Source organism: Trichoderma harzianum, assembly GCF_003025095.1.
Source record: "Trichoderma harzianum CBS 226.95 unplaced genomic scaffold M431scaffold_10, whole genome shotgun sequence".
NCBI lineage: Eukaryota > Fungi > Ascomycota > Sordariomycetes > Hypocreales > Hypocreaceae > Trichoderma > Trichoderma harzianum.
Window position 1 is genome coordinate 1,004,109 of NW_020209258.1, and position 19,342 is coordinate 1,023,450.

The window sequence follows — 19,342 nt, forward strand, 5'->3', positions numbered from 1 at the left end:
CGGATTAACGTCGGGCCGCGCAGCCAATCAGGAAGCGGTCGACGGGAATCAACGTCGATTCCAATCGACGCAGGAACGAATCGATCAAGATCATGAGCGATTCCACTCGACTCCAGAATACACGACTGGATATATAAGTTCACTTCATGTCACTCATTAGAATACTTAGATAGCCAGTTGTTATCACAGCGTTTACAATACAATCAGATTGGAACACAGACATCTATTCTCATTCGTATTAACTAGCTGGTGATAAGATTGCCCGTTACCGACCTGATCGCCTCCGCCAACATAAACCATAGAACCACTCTAAGGTTTGTCCCTTGGAAACAGTTAACCTATAGAGCCTATAGGACCCGGTTCGTCACAGGAAGATTATATGAACAGATGCATAAACGTACAAAAAGCAGGCAACAACACCTGTATGGCATACGATATAAAAAAAATAACAAACCGCCAAACAAGCATTGCGCTCTTCATAAAACAACACACAATCCGGCACGCAAAAAAAAATTGGATGTCCGAACCGGGCGTTGATATGAGATTAATTTTGCATCACGGATGCCCCCCCTTTCTCCTCCCAATAGTTTTTTCTTTTGTTTTAATTATTCACTCCGTTTCTTCAAAAAAAACCCCTCCCCGGCCAGGCATGCTAAAGAAAAAAAAGTAATTTGCTCTAGTACCACTAAGACAGCTTCTTCTGCCAGCCGACCCAGCTACGGGAAACCACACGCCAGATCTTGACCTCTCCGCTCCGCAGATCATCTAGCTTGTAGCTCTCCTGCTTCACCTTCTTACCATCTCTGCCTTGCTCCCAAGCCCGGACCTTCTTCTTGGTGCCATCCCACTCGGCCACAATGCCGACATGGTCCGGCTTGCCAACTTCGCTGGAATATTTGGCATGCATGGGTCCATGCTTTCCCTGGAACTTGGCGTTGCGAATGGTGATGATGTCGCCAGGTCGAATGACATCGTGCTGCTGGGTGGAAGCATTGGCCATGTTGGCATAGACGAGGGCACCGTACGATCTAGTGCTAATAGGCAACAGGGCATCCTCTAGAGGTCGAATCATTTCCAAAACAAAGCTCTGCGCGGTGCCATCGCCGACAACCTGATCTTTCTTAGCGATGGCGGATGCGGAAATACGTCGTCCAAAGGTGTCGTAGGCTTCCTCCATCTGGTCCTGTCGCATCGCCTTTGGGGGCGCCTCGTGTCGCTGCTCCAGCTCTACAGTTGTCGGGTCATTAGGGTCGTAGCGAGCCGTAAGAATGGTCTGCGAGTAATCTTGAAACAGGATAAAGGTTTCTCTGGTGATCATAACCTTCTCGCCTTGATTTGTCGAAGTGGATTCATCGCACTCAAAGTGGATATCCTTCCGACCTTGGAGGACGGGAGGGACTTGGTTCGACTGCTTCCACCAACCGCTTTGCACAGCCAAATCAATATCTCCCGCGATGAAGCCAGAGTCCATTGACGGGCGGTGGTGATCAATCGATCTCCTAGGAGCGCTGAGACTGGGCCTGGGCATATCCATCGATGACCGTCCACGCGAGCCTATTGCGGGCGGGGCTCTTCGATCAGGTGGCGACACGGCTCTAGAGTCTTCGAATGAAAGGGGAGTAGGTTCATCCTGTAGAATTGGAGAGTCCTGGGCGTCATCTCCTCTAGCATTTGAGATGAACAGACCATCGTGGTTCTCATCTCCTGTGGGAGAAAGCAGCTTAGGGGGAGGAGCCGGAGGCGGCAAAATCGGAACAGACCGAGATAGATCCGTAGACCTTCTGTTCAGTGGCGGAGACTGTGGCACGGGAGGAGGGGCTGCTCTCGGCGTCGAAGCAAATGGGGGAGGCGGAGGCAACTCTGGAGGAGCATCATTGAATGGCGACTGGAGGCTGGTCTCCTCCATGCTAGACTCTTGATCATGCGCCGCCAAAGCATCCTTGTGAGGCACAGACGAGGCAATATCCGTATCGTAGTCGCCCTCGTACTCTGTAGCCTCTCCAATTTCCTCTCCTGCCTGCGCAGGCCTGGTCGGCGAGGCGACGCCAAAGTCCACAGTGGATCGCCGGCTCGGGGCAGCGGGTGGAGGGGGCGGTGGTGGGCGAGATGTTACCGCAGCGAGTATGGAGGCAGCCCCTGGAACGGGCGGTGGAGGCCTGCTAGCACGTTTGCTAGTTGGCGAAGTTGGCGAGAATGCTCCAGGGCGCGGGGGCGACTGAGGAGGTTCTGAGGGGTGATGGGCAGGTGGTGGAGGGGGTGACCTCAGCACTGAGGCAGCGGCCTCAGCGTTTTCACGAGCCCCATTAGACAGTTCATCATCAGATTCAGATCCCTCTGTAGCTGACTTGACAGCGGGGGGAGCTGAGGGCGGTGGTGGAGGGGATCGAGCTATTCAGCGAACAAGTCAGCGCGTGAACAGACAGTTAGTTGAAAAGGTTCGCATTACCTCCAACAGGAGCCGGGGGAGGTGGCGGACGAGCTTCGAAGTGTTAGTTCGCATCTGACTATTCAATGATAACCGTATCAATACATACCCGCCACTGGAACAGGAGGAGCAGACAGGTCTTCCTGAGGAACAGGTGGTGGTGCCCTGTGCTCTGGGGCTACGGGAGTGTTAGTAGAGACAGAATGAAAGAGCTTTGGATATTCAATGCTAGTAGACTCGCCTTCTTCGGCTCGCACGGGGGGCACGGGGGCGGTAGCAAGAGGAGTGGCATCTTCCTCTTCTTCAGATTTCTGTTCTGGTTCAGCCTCTGGTTCATCAGCTTGTGCTGGCTCTTCGGCTGGCTTAACTGGAAGGCCTGGAAGGCCCATGCCCGGGAGTGCCATCATAGTGGGAACAGGAGGAGCATGCGGCGGTGGAGTCACATCCTCTTCCCGCGTGGTGGCAGATTTTACCGGTGGCTTAGGTGCCTTTTTCACCGGCAGACCACCTCCCATCGGAGGAACCGGGGCGCCAAACATGCCATGGAAGCCCATACCACCGCTCATCTTGGCCATTCGTGCTCGCAGTTCTTCTCTGCGCTTGACTTCAGGGTCAACGTCTTCCTCCTCTTCCTCTTCCTCTGCCTCTCCTTCTTCCTCCACCGTCTCCTGAGTCTCCGGCTGTTCTACATCAGCAGCGGGAGCAGCGGATGAGGAGGTTGGCACTTTGGACAGTCGTCGTGAAGTATGGTCGTCGGCATCCGCTTCAGCCGCCTCATCTCCGTTGGCAGCTTCTGCGGGAGATTCCGTAAGTTCGGGTTGGGGCCGCGGTGGTAGAGGAGCTGACTCGGCGGGAGCAGAATCCATCGAGGCTCTAGGGGCAGGCTCGTCGCTGTCTTTTCGTTCGGGAACCTCGGCTCCCTCAGCAGGCTCAGCGGCGGAAGCTTGAGAATCAACGCGCTTCTTAGGTGGCGGCGGCTTCTTGGGCTTCTCTTTCTTGGACAGTGCGTCGGCATGGCGCTGTGCCTGCTCCATCTGTTGCTTCTGAAGGAGAGCAATGCGCTCCTTTAAGCTAGTAGGCTTGGGCTGGTCTTCTTCGTCGCCCTCTTTCTGAGTTTCAGAAGTAACCAGTCCAGCTCTCTCGGCTTGTCCCTGAGTCTCGGCCACGGAAGCCTTGATTTCGGGATCCTCGTCTCTTCGGTAAATCTTGGCCGCGGGGGCCTCGCGAGGAGGAGGAACGAAGGCATTTCGACTAGGAGGCGGTGCCACAAATGGCTTCTTAATAAAGCCCGCTGCGCCGCCAGCACCGCTAAGGCCGCTGGGTTTAAAGGGCGCAATCGGAGGTGCGGCCGACTTGTTAAACGCTGCAATGCGGTCTTTGAAAGAGCTGGGCTTCTCGGATACCGGCGGAGGCGCGGCCTTTGGCTTCGGAGCACTGGCGGCCGGAGCAGCTGAGGCGGGGGAGTCGGCTCGCTTGGGCGAGGATGGCAGAGGCACCGGAACTGGCGCAGGAGCTGCCGCGGGCGGGGGAGCCGGAGCCGGGACAGCAACAGGAGCTGGAACAGGAACTGGAACTGGAGGAGCAGGAGCTGCAGCAGGAGGTTCTGGTGCCCTGGTTTGCTTGACGGGCTCGGCGAGTCTCTTTGGCGAGGGCTCTGAGGCCACGTCTCCCGGCGGGGGTGTCGATCGCGCAGCTGTGTCCTCGTAAGAAGCCTCCGGAGGGGGCGTAGGGGCAGCAGCGGCGGGTTCGGGTTCTTGCTTGTGCTGCTTCCTCACAGGTCGCGGGGGCGCCACGGGCTCAAACTTCTCGACAAAGTTGCGAGGGAAGATGCCCGCCTTCTTGGCGCCGGCCTCGTCGACGTACTCGCCGCCGTACCAGTCGTCATCGTCCTCGTCCGTGACAGCAATGATCTGGCCGGCGGGGAAGTTGAGGTCGTCCTCGTGCGGCGACGAGTATTCGTACAGCGCCTTGACGCGGAACAGGGCAGCCATTGCGGTGTCTGGCGGCAATGCTGGACTCGGGGCTCAGCACGACCAACCCAGGCGTCTTTGTAGGAGGAGGTTGTCGTCGCCTGTGGGGCACTAGAGAGCAGCCGTCCCTTGGTCAGCCGGTGAGTGGCTAAAACGTGGGGAGAAAGCTGGGTGAGTGAGGGGGTCGCGTAGATACGAGTACATACAGTACAGGTAAGGGAATTGCTGGTCTGGCCAACAAGCGGCAGTTTCAGCCCAGACGCAGACGCAAACGGATGGAGGCAGAAAAGAAAGATGGGCGTTTGAGGTCTGGTCTGCAAGAGGGTTTGAAGTAGAGGATGAAAAGGCTCAGAGGCTGTGAAACGCGGTGGATCTGCTGGAAGTGTCGACGTCAGCGCAAGCATGACAGGCTGCGACGAGGCCTAGGCAATGACGAGAAGCACTAGAGTCCGGGTAGTCGCAAGTAGCAGTACCTGGAGGAGGACGAGTGGCGGAGGGGCCAGACAATGGGCGACCTGGAGCGTGAGTGAAAAGGGTCAATCGGGGGTTGTTGGTTGTCGCCTCAGGTACATGTACCGAGGATGTGCCGCATTCGTCACCGTTACAACGACTGCAGGTTGAGGGTTACAGGCAGTTGAGTTTAGTTTCCATTAATTCCATGGATGGATGGATTCGATCAATCAAATCAAATGCTACCGTACTTGAAGACTCGACCCCGTATATGTACCCGGCCGTGGTGCCTGGCCTGGCCTTGCAAAACACGAAACATGCTAGGGCCAGGCATGCGAGATCAGATTTCTATAATTACCTGCGCCATCAATGCAAGGGACTGGACTTTGAAGCTTTCCATCGTTTCTGAAATCCCCCCAAACCTGGATGCCTACGAGTACCTACTAGATAGCCAAGACCGCTAGCAGCATTGAGTCTGACAAAACAACCGACACAATTCCAAACCAACCCAAACCCAACTCTTCGGACCTCCGGCTCCAGCAACCATCGACACAGCCCTCGTGCCGAAACAATCGGGGCGCAACCCAACCCACGCGGCCAGTGGCACATGCTCAATGCCTGAGGCCCTCAATCCTCAATCCCAGTCCTGCCAAGGTGCTGCTCCTGCTTCAAGCCGGGCAACCCTTGCGCATCTTCAATTATACAACTCGTACTCATACAACAACAAGTCTGATGCCCTGTCAGTTCTTCCAAGTTGCGCCACCGGTTGCATGTTTCGCCCGCCCCGGCGCCACAAGCACAAACCCCTCCAGCTCTCCTGTAATATGTAGGTACAAGTACATGACATGCCTCTTGGGGCACGCTCCATAGAAGCAAGGCACAGCGGCTTTTAGTGGGGTAGCAGCTCACCTGCTTCACTATCTTACTGGTTGGTAATCGCCAGCGGTGCTTTGCTTTTTTGCACAACCGCACATGCAAGCTTCTAGACGCACCAACGAACAACAAACATCTTCAACAGCCCGACCGTAGACAAGTCTCTCCGCAAACCAGGGCGCACAAGGCATCACAGGTGGGGGGACTTGAGAAGATTTCAAACATCTCATGGCCAGCAAATCGAGCCAGCCGAAGGGCATCCTAAAGGACTCCGTTTCGCCTCCCAACGAGCCCAAGCAGAGTGCACGGGAGATCGCCATCCACCATGCCACGCTCCTGGAGCACAGAAAACAGCTTGAAAGCCAGATCCTCGACAGCTTAATCCTTTTATCAGAATACCCTCTCGTCAGGGAGACGTCTTACAACGCTTCAAATCCAGCACCATCCGATGTCTCAGACTTCAAGGCCAACGTTCGGCTCTTCCAACCCTCCGACTACGATGACCTCATTGAGGAGCGCAACGTAAACGAACTGTGCGGCTACACGTTGTGCCCCAAACCAAGACGTCAAACCGGCTCGGGCGGGGAATGGAAGCTCACAAACAGTGGCGAAATCGTGAAGCGGAAGGAGCTGGAGAAGTGGTGCTCCCAGCAGTGTGCGCGCAGAGCCCTCTTTGTCAAAGTTCAGCTTAACGAGACGGCTGCCTGGGAACGAGCTGGGATTCCCGACATCCAGATTGATCTTTTGGATGAAGACAAGTCGGCAGAGACGGAGGCAGATCGAACGGCCCGCAAGCTCGGCGAGCTCAAGCTGGAGGACCAACGGCAAGCTGCTCGAGACTCGGCTGCCCTCGCAATGGAAAGAGGCGACAACAGGATCGGCTCTTCCTTAGACAAGGTCAAGGTTACGTTGAAGGAAAAGGACGTCAAGGCGCCTTCTGAGATGGTTCCTCCGGCCGGAGCTGATAACTCAGAGGATCATCTACTTATTGATGGATTTAAAGCAAAACTGCCCGAGAAGCAGACGGGGGAATCCGGAGTATAAGGGCTTCAAGTGGAAGCGACGAAAAAGCATAAAATATGGCGTTGGGCTGTCATTTGGTCATGGTCATGCATGTATTGGAAAACAAAAATTACGTGGGTTCGGGCATATAATGATACCCATTGGTTAAATTGATTTGGTCGCATATCTTCGCCTATGTCAAAGTCACCGGTCAAGTGAGATTGAACACCAGCGGAATAGCATATCCAGCTCAAAGCAACCTTGCATATTCAGTCACATTCACAGACAAGTGTGAAAGAGAGGGACGGTTTTTTGGCAATCAAGCGTCATCTCGAAATTAATCAGAGAATCGGCGACACCTTGTGGGGTAGAAGATCTTTCTTTTTTTCGAGATCTATGCACTCACTACCATCCTGAGACGCCAACCTGCAAAATGTTGCAAAACCAGAGACCCAATATTTTCCCACAAAAAACCTTTTTAGTCGCGGCGAGGGCGGTCGCCGAATCGTCGCTGGCCACGCTCGGGAGCCTGAGCCTGGGAGACGGGGATGACGTTGACGGGGATGGACTCGAACTGTATTATATGCGGTCAGCTTGTGAACGTATTTGTAGATTTCGCGGGTAGGGGGGAAAAACGTACGCCAAGGTGCTTGAGCAGGTCCTTGGTCTCGTTGTCGACATCCAGCTGGCCAGCCTCGGAGAAGTCGAGAGCGGAAACCTCGGGGACGAACTGGTCCTTGCGCTCACGCTCCTCCTCCTGAAGCTTGAAGGAGATACCACGGACGGGTCCACGCTGAATACGCTTCATCAAGTGGGTGGTGTAACCGGCAATCTATAATTCCCAATTCCGCTGTTAGCCACAATGTTTCTCTCTCCCTTTTTTTCGCTCTTTTCTCTCGCGGTTTCAAGTCGGTGGTTGTTCCGGCTCAGTGGATGGTGCTGACCTTGTTGCGCAGGCGCTTGGAAGCAATGATGGCGATCTCATCGCAGATGCGCTTGTTGGTCTCGAAGTCGAGGGTCAGGCGGGGGTAGTACCGCTCAATGATGACCTTGGCGGACTTCTTGACAGTCTTGGTACGAACGCGACCCATTTTGGCGGTATTGAGGTGGTGTGGTGGATTAGTGAGTGAAGCTTTGCGAAATTCCCATCTACAGGAAAACTTGGTGGTTTAGCACCTGGTGGGGGTGTGGGAGCCGAATTGATTAGGGCTCAGAAATCAACACGTGTGGAGTCATGTGACAGGACTCTCAGTCTCTCAGCGATCTGAACCACTTGTGCTAACTACTCAAGGCTAGCGTTATTTCCCAATTGAGCTATACTCATTCAGGTCTTTTGGAGATGCAAGTCTGGAAGGGTTCAAAGCTCGTCAAAACATATACAGCTCATCTCTTATTGGTACTACTTTACATGAATGATACATAGGTAGAATTTGACAACATTTCATAAAATACAGCACTTGGAAATTTTCAACACAGCCCGTCCTTTGTCTGTCGGGCTTGTAATTGCCAAAACTGTTCACCCCACCCAACCCTCTCTTCTCATGACTTGTCAGGGCGCAATGACTCCTCCAAAATCTCATCAGCAACACGGTTCAAGCGGGCTTCGTTAGATACCCGTGTAGATCGCTGGCCCTCTTGTCCACTAGGAGCGCCGGTGCTGTTGCTGGGAGTGGTAGGAACATAGCTCTTAGTCGGGCCGTCATGATAGATCTCAGTGAGGCCTTTGCTCTCCCTCGCAACCACCTGAGCCTCTGGGCCAGTCTCTCGAAGCTGCAAGACGACCTTGCCGCTGGGATCAACATTGGCTGTTGTGGCCTCAACGTAGGCTTTGGCACCACCAAATGTGGTAGTATCAAGATGCATAATGCCGTTGAGCATGGACTTGATGGGTGAGAATCTCGCGCGACCGTATGTCCTCGGGTTGAACTCGTTGTCACCAGAGGGAGCATCAGCGACGAAACCTCCGACACCAAGCTTGGGAGACATGGGGCCAGCCTTGGGATAGACCACGCGGGCCAATGCGGGCGTTCGCTTGCCCTGAGGGCCGTAGATGGGGTGGTTCTCCATGAATGAACCGGTTCGCAGGTAGCTGATACCAGCAGAGGGGTGGCTCGGGGGCGGGCCGGATTTGCCATATGGGCTGTCGGGAGCAAGGCTGTCCCGATCGGACCAAAAGGTTTGGATGATTCCAACCGGCTGTCCCAGGGGAGCCAAGTCGAGGAACTTGGAGACAAGCGCATACAGCGTCACTCTGTCGTTGCGCAATGAGCGCAGGTAGTCTGTGAATTGCTCCTCTGAGATATCTTGCGCCTCAATCTTGGCGGGAGCGGCTTTGCCGGCCTCCAACGCAGCCTTGTTCTGGCTCGTAGTGATATCATCCGCCAGCTTCTCCTTTAGAAGTGTTCGGAAGTGCGCCCGCTTAGGACGGACCTTTTTGTTCAGGTACTCGATGAACTCTCCCTCAGTCATTCTAGCAAGCCAAGGGCCCTGGAACTTCCATCGTCGGTCATCTCCCCGTCCACGCTGGAAGTCTGTAAAGTCCATATCCTCCTCAAAGACTGACTTGTGCCACAGTTCCGTCCTTGGTGAAGAATCGGACTTCTTGTCGGTATTGAAGGGCACGGACATGGCCACTCGCAGCTCCTGGAACTTCTCCAATGACAGGGAGTGGTCGGCCGCAGAAGCAAAGTTGGTGACGTTTTCAACGGTGTCGACCTGTTTGATTCGGATAAAAGGCGTGGATGTGGCCATGGTGGATTTCAGAGGGAACGGGCGCTTGAGTCCCCAGTCGCCCTTCTCTCGTGAAGCCAGGGGGGAGGTGATAGACTGATGCTGCGGATACGGTCTCGTCATTGTCGCAGACTTGTGATCCCCAATATGGAGGTTCGTTGACGGCGGTTCGGGAAGGGGCTTGGGAATTGAGAACATGCGTGATGTCCTCAACAAAAGTCCCCCGGGCGATACGGCTCGGCCCCCCATTCTGACTGTCGAGGCTCGTTGAGAAGCTCAATGGCCTGAGGTCGATATGCCACTCATACGATGGCTCGAGTTGATGCAAATTCTTTGGCGTTGAGACGAGCTTCGATCCACCGAAGTTGAGCCGGACAGAACTCCCCTCGTTGTGGCGGGGTGTGGCGCGTGCAAAGCCCCGCCAAAATCTTGCATTCCAGGGTATGCACCTTATCGTGTAAGAAATTCAACGGCGGAAGAGCTGAAAATTCACTGTGAGAGGAGGCAAGGAAAAAGTTCACGGCTGAGGGCAGGACGAGATTTTTCAGGGAATAATCTTGGGAAAATAATGCAGACAGCCAAAAGAATGGCGTCCAACGTGTACACATCCCCAGCTCTCACGTTTGAACTGATTGCAAAATGTTCAGTCAGTGTCACCCACATCTCAAAGTGATCCCAATCTTGATACTAACTGATAAGCATAAGCCAGACAACTCGAGCTCGTGCCTCTATACTCACACTTCCTCATGGACCCGTTCAACTACCTATTTTCATGCCTGTTGCCACCCAGGCTTCCCTTAAGGGCATTACTCCAGAGCAACTAGAAGATACTGGTTGTCGCCTTTGCCTGAACAACACGTATCACCTAGGCTTGAAGCCAGGCCAGGAGATTCTTGATGCTATTGGTGGTGCTCACAAGCTGCAAGGATGGAATCACAACCTTCTTACAGATAGCGGAGGGTACGTCTTTGTCAAATATTCCTTTGAAAATGAGTATAGACTGACAGATCACGACAGTTTCCAAATGGTCAGTCTACTAAAGCTGGCCACAATCACAGAAGAGGGCGTTCGCTTCCTGAGTCCCCACGACGGGTCCCCTATGCTCCTCACCCCCGAACACTCTATATCCCTGCAAAACACAATAGGCAGTGATATCATGATGCAGCTCGACGATGTACTGGTGACCACCTCGCCAGACAAAGCCCGAATGAGAGAGGCCATGGAGCGCAGCGTGAGATGGCTGGACCGATGCATAGCCGCTCACAAGAATCCCGACAGACAGAATCTGTTTTGCATCATTCAGGGTGGATTAGATCTGGAGATGCGACGAGAGTGCTGCAAAGAGATGCTGGCTAGGGATACACCTGGCATCGCCATTGGTGGGCTCAGCGGAGGAGAGGCCAAGGCAGATTACTGCCGCGTCGTAGAGACATGTACAGCCCTGCTACCTGATCTCAAACCTCGATATGTGATGGGTATTGGATACCCAGAAGATCTGATCGTCAGTGTCGCTCTCGGAGCAGACATGTTTGACTGCGTTTGGCCAACAAGGACAGCGCGATTTGGAAACGCCGTGACGAAGAATGGCGTCTTAAACATTCGAAACTTCAAGTACGCCAACGACTTTGGTCCCATTGAGCCCGGCTGTGGCTGCATGTGCTGCAGGGAGGGAGAGGACGGCATGGGTATCACGAGAGCCTTTATCCACCACAACGCTTCCAAGGAGACGGTGGCGGCGCATCTGTTGACGATTCACAACGTTTGGTATCAGCTGCAGCTTATGCGTGACATTCGGCAGGCGGTTATTGAGGACAGGTTTCCTGCGCTTATCAAGGAGTTTTTCGCAGGGCTTTATGAGGATAAGACGCAGTACCCTGAATGGGCTGTGGAGGCGCTCAAGGGAGTCAATGTTGATTTGACGGTATAATAATAGAATCATTAAACGTGTCATTGGCGGTCCCTAAACGGTTGTCTCAACGCGCCTGGTGTATATATACCCATTATATGACATGTATATCCAGCATAGCAGCAATTATATCCATAGCAGTGGCATTACCCGTTGCATTCATTCCGACATTTCAAACATTAATTCCTTCATTGTACACCCAGCCGCCACTTAAACCATCAGAGCAAATCCAGCCACTGCGATCACGCCTGCAGCGAGTCCCACACGAGCGGTTGCAGCCGCATTGGTGGTAGAAGCAGGCGGTTGAGTCACAGTAACGGTAACCTGACCACCTTGACCACCTGCAGTAGTCGTCGCACCTGTGTCATCGTTCGTGGCGGTATTATCTGGGGGCGCGGTAGTCGAGACAGAACAAACATCGCTAAAGTGATGGCAAAAGGTAGCAAATGTTTTGGCCACTATCGCTGTATTAGCATATCTCTTTAAAGAAACAGTATCCTAAAAGGCATGAGGAGTACGAACCGTCATAGGCGGTAACGGGCTCACCGGGGCCTGCTGTGGCTCCCCAGTTTCGACAAGTCGAAGCATACGTCTCAATTTCGTCTGTCCATGTAACCTGGCCATCCAAGGCAGTTCGGCAGCTATACACACGCACATACTTTGTCAGTTGTCAATCCCAGCTATAAAGACGGAGTAAATCCTACCAGTAACAATAAGCCTGCTCTCCAAATGGCATGCCCGTAAAACCAGGCGTCGCCCTGGTGCACTCCTGGAAAATGTCCACCATCTGAACACACGCAGACGCAAGTGTTGTCACAAGACTAGTCGCAGTGCCTGTTCCTGTTCCAGGAGACGTGCCGGATGCGCCTCCAGTGGCAGAAGCTCTGGTCGGTGCGGCTGTTGATCCCTCTGCTGTAAATCCACCTGATGTTTCTGTTTCTTGTGGAATGCTGCTTGGCGAGGAGGCGGGCGAAGCAGTTGATCTCGACGGCGAAGGAGACTGGATTCTTGAGGATTGTGAGGGAGTGGGAGATGACGCTGGAGGCTGCGAATTGGTCGGGTTTGCGCCGACTTGACCACGACAGATCTCTGGAGAGCTTCCGCAGACGGTATAGAGATAGTCGTAGGCTAACAGTCTGTTAGAGGCTACAGGAAGTCACTGAAAAGCAAGACAAAGACGTGTACACACCAGAGATCTGAGAGCCCAGCTGAGGCGCCTCAGAACCAAGATAATCGGCGCAAGTGCTGTAGACGGGAGCTACATCAGTCGTTCCAATGCAGCAGGCACATGCTGCGAGCGACAGCGGATTCGCAGTGGACAGAGCCTCGGATCCTCCGACTTCAGCAACACAGCCCGAGAGAAACGAAGCTGCGGCGGTGCAGATCTGGTATCCCGGATCATTGGGGTTAATGGCATTTACAACCTCATCGTAGTTGATGAGTGGCAGCGTCATTTGCGCCGCCGCGCCGCCGGCCAGTATGGGAATGAGCAGAGCGAGAGCCATCTCGAACAAATACAAAACAATGCAGGAATGGGTATCACACAGAGCAAGAGAGAGAGAAAAAAGCGGCGAGGAGGCGAGCTTCTTGTGTTTTAAGCCCCCAAGCTCCTACAGCTACTCGTACATGGGAGACACGCCATTTTTCTCAACGACGAGCTTCTAGCGGCTCCCAAGGTCAATAAAAGCTGAGCTACCGACATCACGGGGACGAGTCTAGAGGGCCAAGGCCAAGCGCAGAGCTGGGATCCTCATGCAGTCTAAGCGAGGCGGAAAGCACAAAAGTAGAGGGGAAGGCATTGCTTTCTGCGCTCTCGATTCTGTCGCCGCAGTTACACGGCCAATGGTGAGGCGGATTTCCGTGCGGCTGAATCAGTAGCCAGGGAAAAAAGCTTGGCTAGCTCGCGGCACGGCTCGGGGGGGTTGGAGAGAAGGATTTCAGTTCAACTTGTTGGGAGGAGGTGTGACAAGTACTCGTATTAAGTATGAGAGAAGACTGTTTGGTTATCGTAGAGATGGAATAGAGGCGATGCTGGAGTAGCAATTCAAACTTGGTGAAGGCTGTGGGAAGAAGGAAGATGGAAGATGGAAACACAAGCCTTGTTCGTAGGCGGCGATTGAGTTGCGGGTGTGCCCTGAACTGGGCGAGCTTTGGGCTAGTCAGGCCTTGACGGCTAGTGCCACAAAAGCAGCCAAGGACGAGATGCGTTGTGAGCACATGCATGAGACGCTATTGAGCGCCGGTGCGGTGGCGATGAGTTGGGACGGGATGGAGGATGAAGAGCAGACAAGCAGATAAGAACAGAGCAAGCGGGAAAATAAGGCTGATCTGATGGCTGTGTTAGTTGACCCCATACGAGTACGATGCGTGCATTGTTCTGGTGTGATGTTCAGGCAGCTGAGCTGAGTTGAGGTTCTGTTTGAGACAGCAGACGATGCCCAACAATGAATGCCGTGAATTTGTTGCGCATGTTTCTGCCTGGAGACTCTCCACAATTGAGAGGTTTTTCTTTTTCTCTTGTTTCTTTTTTCTTTTTATTGATGTCGCAATCTTAATCAATTCCTCCAGTCGTTGTGCATCAATTCATGAAAACACCATCACATGCTCTGCTTTTCATTTGCGTGCGAGTTCCGAGCGCGATAAGCGGACTTTTCGGGTCTATGGAGCCCTGGGCAGCCAGAAATTGGCCTCAATTGCTCGGATCGGAAGCATCAACTTACCCTACAAAGCGCACTTTACTTGATATGTACAAACAAATGCATCCAGCAAGGCAGAATGACTTACATGAACATGAACCTACCTCGAGATTGGATTTAATCTCTTGCGTCTGCAAGGTCTGGCAAGCTGTGTAGAAGCCGGCCTACATAAGTCATGTAACAAACCTGGGCCCTTTTCTTTCGTCTGAGCTTCTGTCCTTCCACTGCACAGACGGACAGGCATCTTGAGATCGAGGGACTGGCGCTACCCCAGATGTACCTTAAAAAAGAAGCAGAGCGGGGACCGCTAATAAAGTCGCCCCTTTATGCTTGGTGCGTTTACTTGCACTTCCAACGAGAGCACAGACGACGGGAGTACCTGTCAAGTATTTTTAGTCACGACGGCAACATTGCCGGAAATTTACACATGAGAGAATATTTTACTCTCTCAAATGAGATGGAGCCCGCTGTGTAATTTGTAATTGATGCCATCTGCACATTCGGGCCGCCAGACCTCATCCAAAGCTACTGCTATTACGAGGACTAACCGCAACTCTCGATCGTATCCATACATGATAATCATCATGTCGTCGGATATGGGCTCCCGGTCCTTGTTCTGTTAGCCGATTGTGCTAGCAGAGCAGCGGCAGCACTACTGTAGCAGTCATTCCACCTTTTCGCTTGCAGCCGTTAATCGGAGTCGGCAGTTCCTGGTTTTATGCACCTACTAGCACACTTGCTTGTGATGCTGCTCAAATCGGACGTCGTCGGTTATAGCTGGAGGCATCGCTGACGAATGGCTGCAAACCGCAGCGCTGCCAAATCCAAGGCCTCTGCTGTGGTTCGGCCACGTACGCCCTCAAAGAATGTATTCCTGCCTGGAGGTCCACCGCTGCATGTCGCCCCCAGCGGCAGACGATGGATTACAGTACAGTATACGAAGTTGGTGTCCGGTGGCGTTTGAGTGGCCGATTTGGCGGGTTTGGCTGATGTCATGACATGCGGCATCCACCCCCTCTACGAGTCTAGGGTCTTGTTTGGCCTCAATCGTGGCCTGCATGCCTCGCTGCATGTACTCCGTAGTATCATGGATATCCCGACTGTAAGCAGGCGCAAATGCATGTACCTGTAGGGAGACGCTCTGCTCCACAGCAGCGAGACCTGCCGTTTCGGATGCAGAAAAACACCCCTTACTTGTCTGGAAAAACACCAGACAATCGGCGAGATGCGCGTGCGAAGCTGTGCCGGCGCAGCGTCAATGCTGTGGTGCCCGACCTGACGAGGCCCGATGATGGTGACGTGAAGGAATTGATTGCCAGCCCCCTATCTTATTTGATGGATGGATGTGATATGAATGAGATTGGATGAGATTCGCACCGGCACGTGATCGGGGCGAGACAAGATGGGACGCGAATTTGGGACTGGAATTAGGGGAAGCGAAGCGGCTATGACGATGGCGACAATTGAAATTACATGCCCGGCCATGTCATTAAACGCCCCGAGCCACTGGCCGCCGCCGCGTGCCAACCTTGACCCAAACAACAACCAAAAAAGCTGCAGCCATCACCAAAACCAGGGAAATCGAGTGGTCAGGCAGCCGTTAATTGAAGCATTGCTCCATACATCGCCAGAGGCCAACTGAACTGAAGAAGCATCGCAAACCCGCATTCTCAACGCACCATACAATACAATACATACGCTCTCTCCACCCACACCAACTTGGCACATACTCACAGGCTTCTTCCGGCGTGTTCCTGGCGTCTTTCCTTCTGCTAACGCATGTCGCCTCGCTGCAACCCACCGACTAAACCGGTCTTATAAGACGCCCAAATGGCGTCTCCGCCCAATACAGAGCCGCCACGGCGTGCAGCAACAAACTCCAGGGACAAAGACGCAGGCCTATCGCAGTCACTCAGCCAGCTGTCACTCGGCCAGCGTGGCCCGCGATCCCCCGGATTATCGCCATTGCCCTCTCCCTCGACGCCGCTCACGCCTTTAAATCTCTCTCGCCATGCCTCTCCTTCTTCGTCTGCTCTCACTCCCTCTCTCAGTCCCTCAGGCAGAGAGTCGCGAGCCGCAACCCCAACCCTCGTCCGCAAAGCCTCGATGAACTCCCTGCACTCGGCAAACGGCGTCGGCCCTTCGCGGTCTTTATCCAGGCGCTCCAGCCTGGGGCAGGTTGTTTCACCGGGCTTGAGGGCGTCGTTTGGAACTCCCGAGCCTGAGTGGCGGCCGCCAGTCACGCCCAGCTCCGTGGCGAGCGGCCACTTCAAGGAAGAGCTCGAGGCCCATCACGGGCCCGTGTCCACGCTCTACACCGAGACGGTGGTTGTGCTCAACGATGCCGTCTATGGCCACCGCTTCGCGCGCCCGCGCACCCCCAAGAGTGCCCTCAGCAACATTGTGGAGCGGCCTGAGCGAATCAAGGCCGGCATTCTGGGCGTGGCCGCAGCTTATGTGCGTCTTGGTGAGCGTCACAGTGATGGTGCGCTGCCCATCCTGCCAAAGGGCAATGTTCACATGCTGCCCAGCATCCCCTTTCGCATCCACAAGACGGACCGGAGGCTGCCGCTGCTGTCCCCCGCCGTCACCAACGTGCATGGCACCAAGTGGATGGAGGAGTTGAAGAATATGTGCGAGTCTGCAGAGGCGGTCTTGGCTCGTGGAGGAAAGGAGCTGCAGAGATCTGCCGGGACTGCAACGGCGGAGAAGCTTCACGAGGGCGACTTGTACCTCTGTAGCGAGTCGCTAGATGCCATCGAGGGTGCTCTGGGCGCTGTGTGTGAGGGTGTGGATGCCGTCTTCTCGGCTGGGCCGCGCCGTGCATTTGTTGCCGTCAGGCCTCCGGGGCATCACTGCTCGGCCAACCTCCCATCTGGCTTCTGCTGGGTCAACAATGTCCATGTTGGAATTATGCATGGCATCCTGAACCACGAACTGACTCACGCTGCCATCATTGACTTTGACTTGCACCACGGAGATGGCTCTCAGGCCATTGCTTGGGCGCACAACTCTCGGTCAATGGCTGCCACCAAGAGTCATGCCGCCTGGAAGAGGACATCCATTGGTTATTTCAGCTTGCACGACATCAACTCATATCCTTGCGAAAACGGCGAGGATGACAAGATTATGAAAGCCAGCATCTGCATCGAGAATGCCCACGGTCAAAACGTCTGGAACGCCCATCTCCAGCCATGGAAGACAGTTGAAGATTTCTGGGACCTCTATGAGACTAAATACACGATACTTCTCGACAAGGCTCGCAGCTATCTCAAAGCGCAGGCAGAGAAGCTACAAGACACAGGTGCCAAACCGCGGGCCGTCATCTTCCTGTCTGCTGGCTTTGACGCCAGTGAGTGGGAGAGTGCTGGAATGCAGCGTCACAAGGTCAATGTGCCAACGGAGTTCTACGCGCGACTTACTCAAGATATTGTTCAGCTTGCTGCTGAGGAAGGCCTCTTTGTCGAAGGTCGCATCGTCAGTGTCTTGGAGGGTGGCTATAGCAACAGGGCCTTGACTTCGGGCATTCTCAGCCACCTGAGCGGTCTTGTTGGGAAGCAAAACGTGCCTCGTCAGGGCCGCCTTTCTTTCGGGCAAAGTGCCTACAACGACGATGACGAGTACTTTGGACAAGCGTTATCTTCCATAAACCCTTACGATTCTTCGTGGTGGTCGGCTGATGAACTTGAGAAATTGGAGGCCACAGTAGGACTCCCTGTTATCACGCCAAAGAAGCCGCGTATGGTTACTCCTCCAACCTATTGTACACCGACCCAAGCTTCTACGGCAAGGGCCGTGGATCCCCTCAAAATGCGACGAAGCATGTCGACGCTGGTCAACAGGTCTACCGCTTCTAGCCGATCTCCATCTCCCTCGCCCCCTGAGGTTCCGTGGACGGTCGCTGCCAACGAGCTCTCAAAGCTCCTCATACCACAGGATCGCCAAACCGACAGCTACACGGCCGATGACTTGAATCCAGAGGCAGCTCGCGCGCGGCAAAGTAGGCAATCCACCGCCACACCGGATCTCGAACGATCAACATCAAGAATGTCGCTTCGTGACCGCAAGCCAAGGGCTATTGATCCCATTCAAGAGGAGAACAGTGCTCGGCAGACAAGGGACCGGAGACGAACTGTAGGGACTCCAGCAATTGCGGCAGAAAAGGTAAGCATGCAATTTTCAAACCCCTCCCTACCCTCTTTTACATCAAACAATGATTAACATGTGTTATCAGGCAACTGCTCGCGGCCAGACACCGCAGCCTCTTATTGGCTTGCCTCCCAAGGGGAACAATCGTCGGCTTAGCACGTCATCCGTTGCTCCCACGCAACAGCGTAGCGTCTCTCGTACCGCTACGATCAACGAGGAGTTACCGCTTCGCCCTTCAACATCTGCGGGTCCCGTCTCAGGGAGGCCTATCTCAATGGCAGGCAACCAAGCGCAGAGCTCCGGTTCTACCGGAAGAATCACTGTTAGAAGGTCACGGCCGACGACGGCTCATGGCGAGCCGGCGCTCAGGTCACCAATGCATGAAGCCGGAAAGGAAAGTCCTGCAGAAACAACTACAGCACCTGCAGTTTCAAGGCTGGACGCTACTATTAACGACATGGATAAGATCACCAATGGTATCAAGAAGATCAAGATCAATTTGATCACCCAATCACAAAAGGAGGCACGGGAAAAGGCTCGCCTTGAGGCCGAACAAGCCGCAGCTGCAGCCGCAGCTGCCGTCGCCAAGTCAGAGTTGCGCACGTCATCTGCCAGCACCAACAGATCCGTAGAGTCTAGCGGCCTCAAGACGCCCAACAGCTCCAGGCCCACAATCAATGCCGCGTCCCCAGATGGCACCATGCCGGCGCTATCAACCGCTTCTGAGAGTAGCCTATCAACGCCCAATTTGGAGCATTTCACGCCACGAACTGTCTCCCCAGAATCGAGACAGGCTGTTCCAAACGTGAGCTCCCCTCGCTCGACGAAGGCGGTGGATGAGACGGCCGACTTTTACCAGTACCAGCCTGAAGGGCCGCCCCCGGTCTCAATTGCTTCTCAGGAGCCGCTGAAGTGGATGCCCCCGACACTGCCGGCTGGCAACCCAATGGTCATGCCTGGCCTCCTTAAGAAAAAGAGCAGCGCACTTTTCCAGTATGGTAGCAGCGGAACCATTCCCTTTGCTCCTAAGCAATCGGCCAACCGCAGCCCCTCACCCCAGAACAAGGCTCAGAGGAAGCCAAGTGGTACCATCCCACCGAGGAAGTAAAGTGTTACTGTGAAAAAGCAAAAAAAGGAGATT

The 19,342-nt window shown here is 54.2% G+C and overlaps 9 protein-coding genes across 9 annotated transcripts; 4 read left to right on the forward strand and 5 right to left on the reverse strand.

Moving 5' to 3' along the window:
- Nucleotides 1-685: 685 nt before the first annotated feature.
- On the reverse strand, nucleotides 686-4,416 carry M431DRAFT_7774 (hypothetical protein; the record flags this gene model as incomplete). Its single annotated transcript, XM_024922609.1, has 3 exons — nucleotides 686-2,388; nucleotides 2,447-2,479; nucleotides 2,535-4,416. The coding sequence occupies 3 exons, from the start codon at nucleotides 4,414-4,416 to the stop codon at nucleotides 686-688; spliced, it is 3,618 nt and encodes a 1,205-aa protein (XP_024772031.1).
- A 1,530-nt stretch (nucleotides 4,417-5,946) lies between these two features.
- M431DRAFT_91608 (hypothetical protein) lies at nucleotides 5,947-6,762 on the forward strand (the record flags this gene model as incomplete). The annotated part of the gene is made up of 1 exon (XM_024924279.1): nucleotides 5,947-6,762. One exon carries the CDS (start codon nucleotides 5,947-5,949, stop codon nucleotides 6,760-6,762), a length of 816 nt encoding a protein of 271 aa, XP_024772032.1.
- Nucleotides 6,763-7,198: 436 nt separating this feature from the next.
- Nucleotides 7,199-7,811, reverse strand: M431DRAFT_91294 (hypothetical protein; the record flags this gene model as incomplete). Its single annotated transcript, XM_024924247.1, has 3 exons — nucleotides 7,199-7,294; nucleotides 7,361-7,552; nucleotides 7,665-7,811. The coding sequence occupies 3 exons, from the start codon at nucleotides 7,809-7,811 to the stop codon at nucleotides 7,199-7,201; spliced, it is 435 nt and encodes a 144-aa protein (XP_024772033.1).
- Nucleotides 7,812-8,066: 255 nt separating this feature from the next.
- Nucleotides 8,067-9,771, reverse strand: M431DRAFT_510524 (hypothetical protein). The gene has a single exon (XM_024919498.1). It carries the CDS (start codon nucleotides 9,697-9,699, stop codon nucleotides 8,260-8,262), a length of 1,440 nt encoding a protein of 479 aa, XP_024772034.1. The 5' UTR covers nucleotides 9,700-9,771; the 3' UTR covers nucleotides 8,067-8,259.
- A 247-nt stretch (nucleotides 9,772-10,018) lies between these two features.
- Nucleotides 10,019-11,377, forward strand: M431DRAFT_91115 (hypothetical protein; the record flags this gene model as incomplete). The annotated part of the gene is made up of 3 exons (XM_024924219.1): nucleotides 10,019-10,096; nucleotides 10,160-10,410; nucleotides 10,468-11,377. 3 exons carry the CDS (start codon nucleotides 10,019-10,021, stop codon nucleotides 11,375-11,377), a joined length of 1,239 nt encoding a protein of 412 aa, XP_024772035.1.
- A 189-nt stretch (nucleotides 11,378-11,566) lies between these two features.
- M431DRAFT_7779 (hypothetical protein) lies at nucleotides 11,567-12,861 on the reverse strand (the record flags this gene model as incomplete). The annotated part of the gene is made up of 4 exons (XM_024922617.1): nucleotides 11,567-11,814; nucleotides 11,879-11,997; nucleotides 12,061-12,484; nucleotides 12,546-12,861. 4 exons carry the CDS (start codon nucleotides 12,859-12,861, stop codon nucleotides 11,567-11,569), a joined length of 1,107 nt encoding a protein of 368 aa, XP_024772036.1.
- Nucleotides 12,862-13,056: 195 nt separating this feature from the next.
- Nucleotides 13,057-13,684, reverse strand: M431DRAFT_216051 (hypothetical protein). The gene has a single exon (XM_024913511.1). It carries the CDS (start codon nucleotides 13,577-13,579, stop codon nucleotides 13,253-13,255), a length of 327 nt encoding a protein of 108 aa, XP_024772037.1. The 5' UTR covers nucleotides 13,580-13,684; the 3' UTR covers nucleotides 13,057-13,252.
- A 1-nt stretch (nucleotide 13,685) lies between these two features.
- Nucleotides 13,686-14,213, forward strand: M431DRAFT_216076 (hypothetical protein). The gene has a single exon (XM_024913512.1). It carries the CDS (start codon nucleotides 13,791-13,793, stop codon nucleotides 14,097-14,099), a length of 309 nt encoding a protein of 102 aa, XP_024772038.1. The 5' UTR covers nucleotides 13,686-13,790; the 3' UTR covers nucleotides 14,100-14,213.
- A 1,669-nt stretch (nucleotides 14,214-15,882) lies between these two features.
- Nucleotides 15,883-19,309, forward strand: M431DRAFT_91823 (hypothetical protein; the record flags this gene model as incomplete). Its single annotated transcript, XM_024924301.1, has 2 exons — nucleotides 15,883-18,216; nucleotides 18,287-19,309. The coding sequence occupies 2 exons, from the start codon at nucleotides 15,883-15,885 to the stop codon at nucleotides 19,307-19,309; spliced, it is 3,357 nt and encodes a 1,118-aa protein (XP_024772039.1).
- Nucleotides 19,310-19,342: the final 33 nt, after the last annotated feature.

Bases quoted from the DNA above. Each gene is read 5' to 3' on its own strand.
- M431DRAFT_216051 (XM_024913511.1), bottom strand. From the start codon at position 13,579: ATGCATGTGCTCACAACGCATCTCGTCCTTGGCTGCTTTTGTGGCACT.
- M431DRAFT_510524 (XM_024919498.1), bottom strand. From the start codon at position 9,699: ATGGGGGGCCGAGCCGTATCGCCCGGGGGACTTTTGTTGAGGACATCA.
- M431DRAFT_216076 (XM_024913512.1), top strand. From the start codon at position 13,791: ATGCCCAACAATGAATGCCGTGAATTTGTTGCGCATGTTTCTGCCTGG.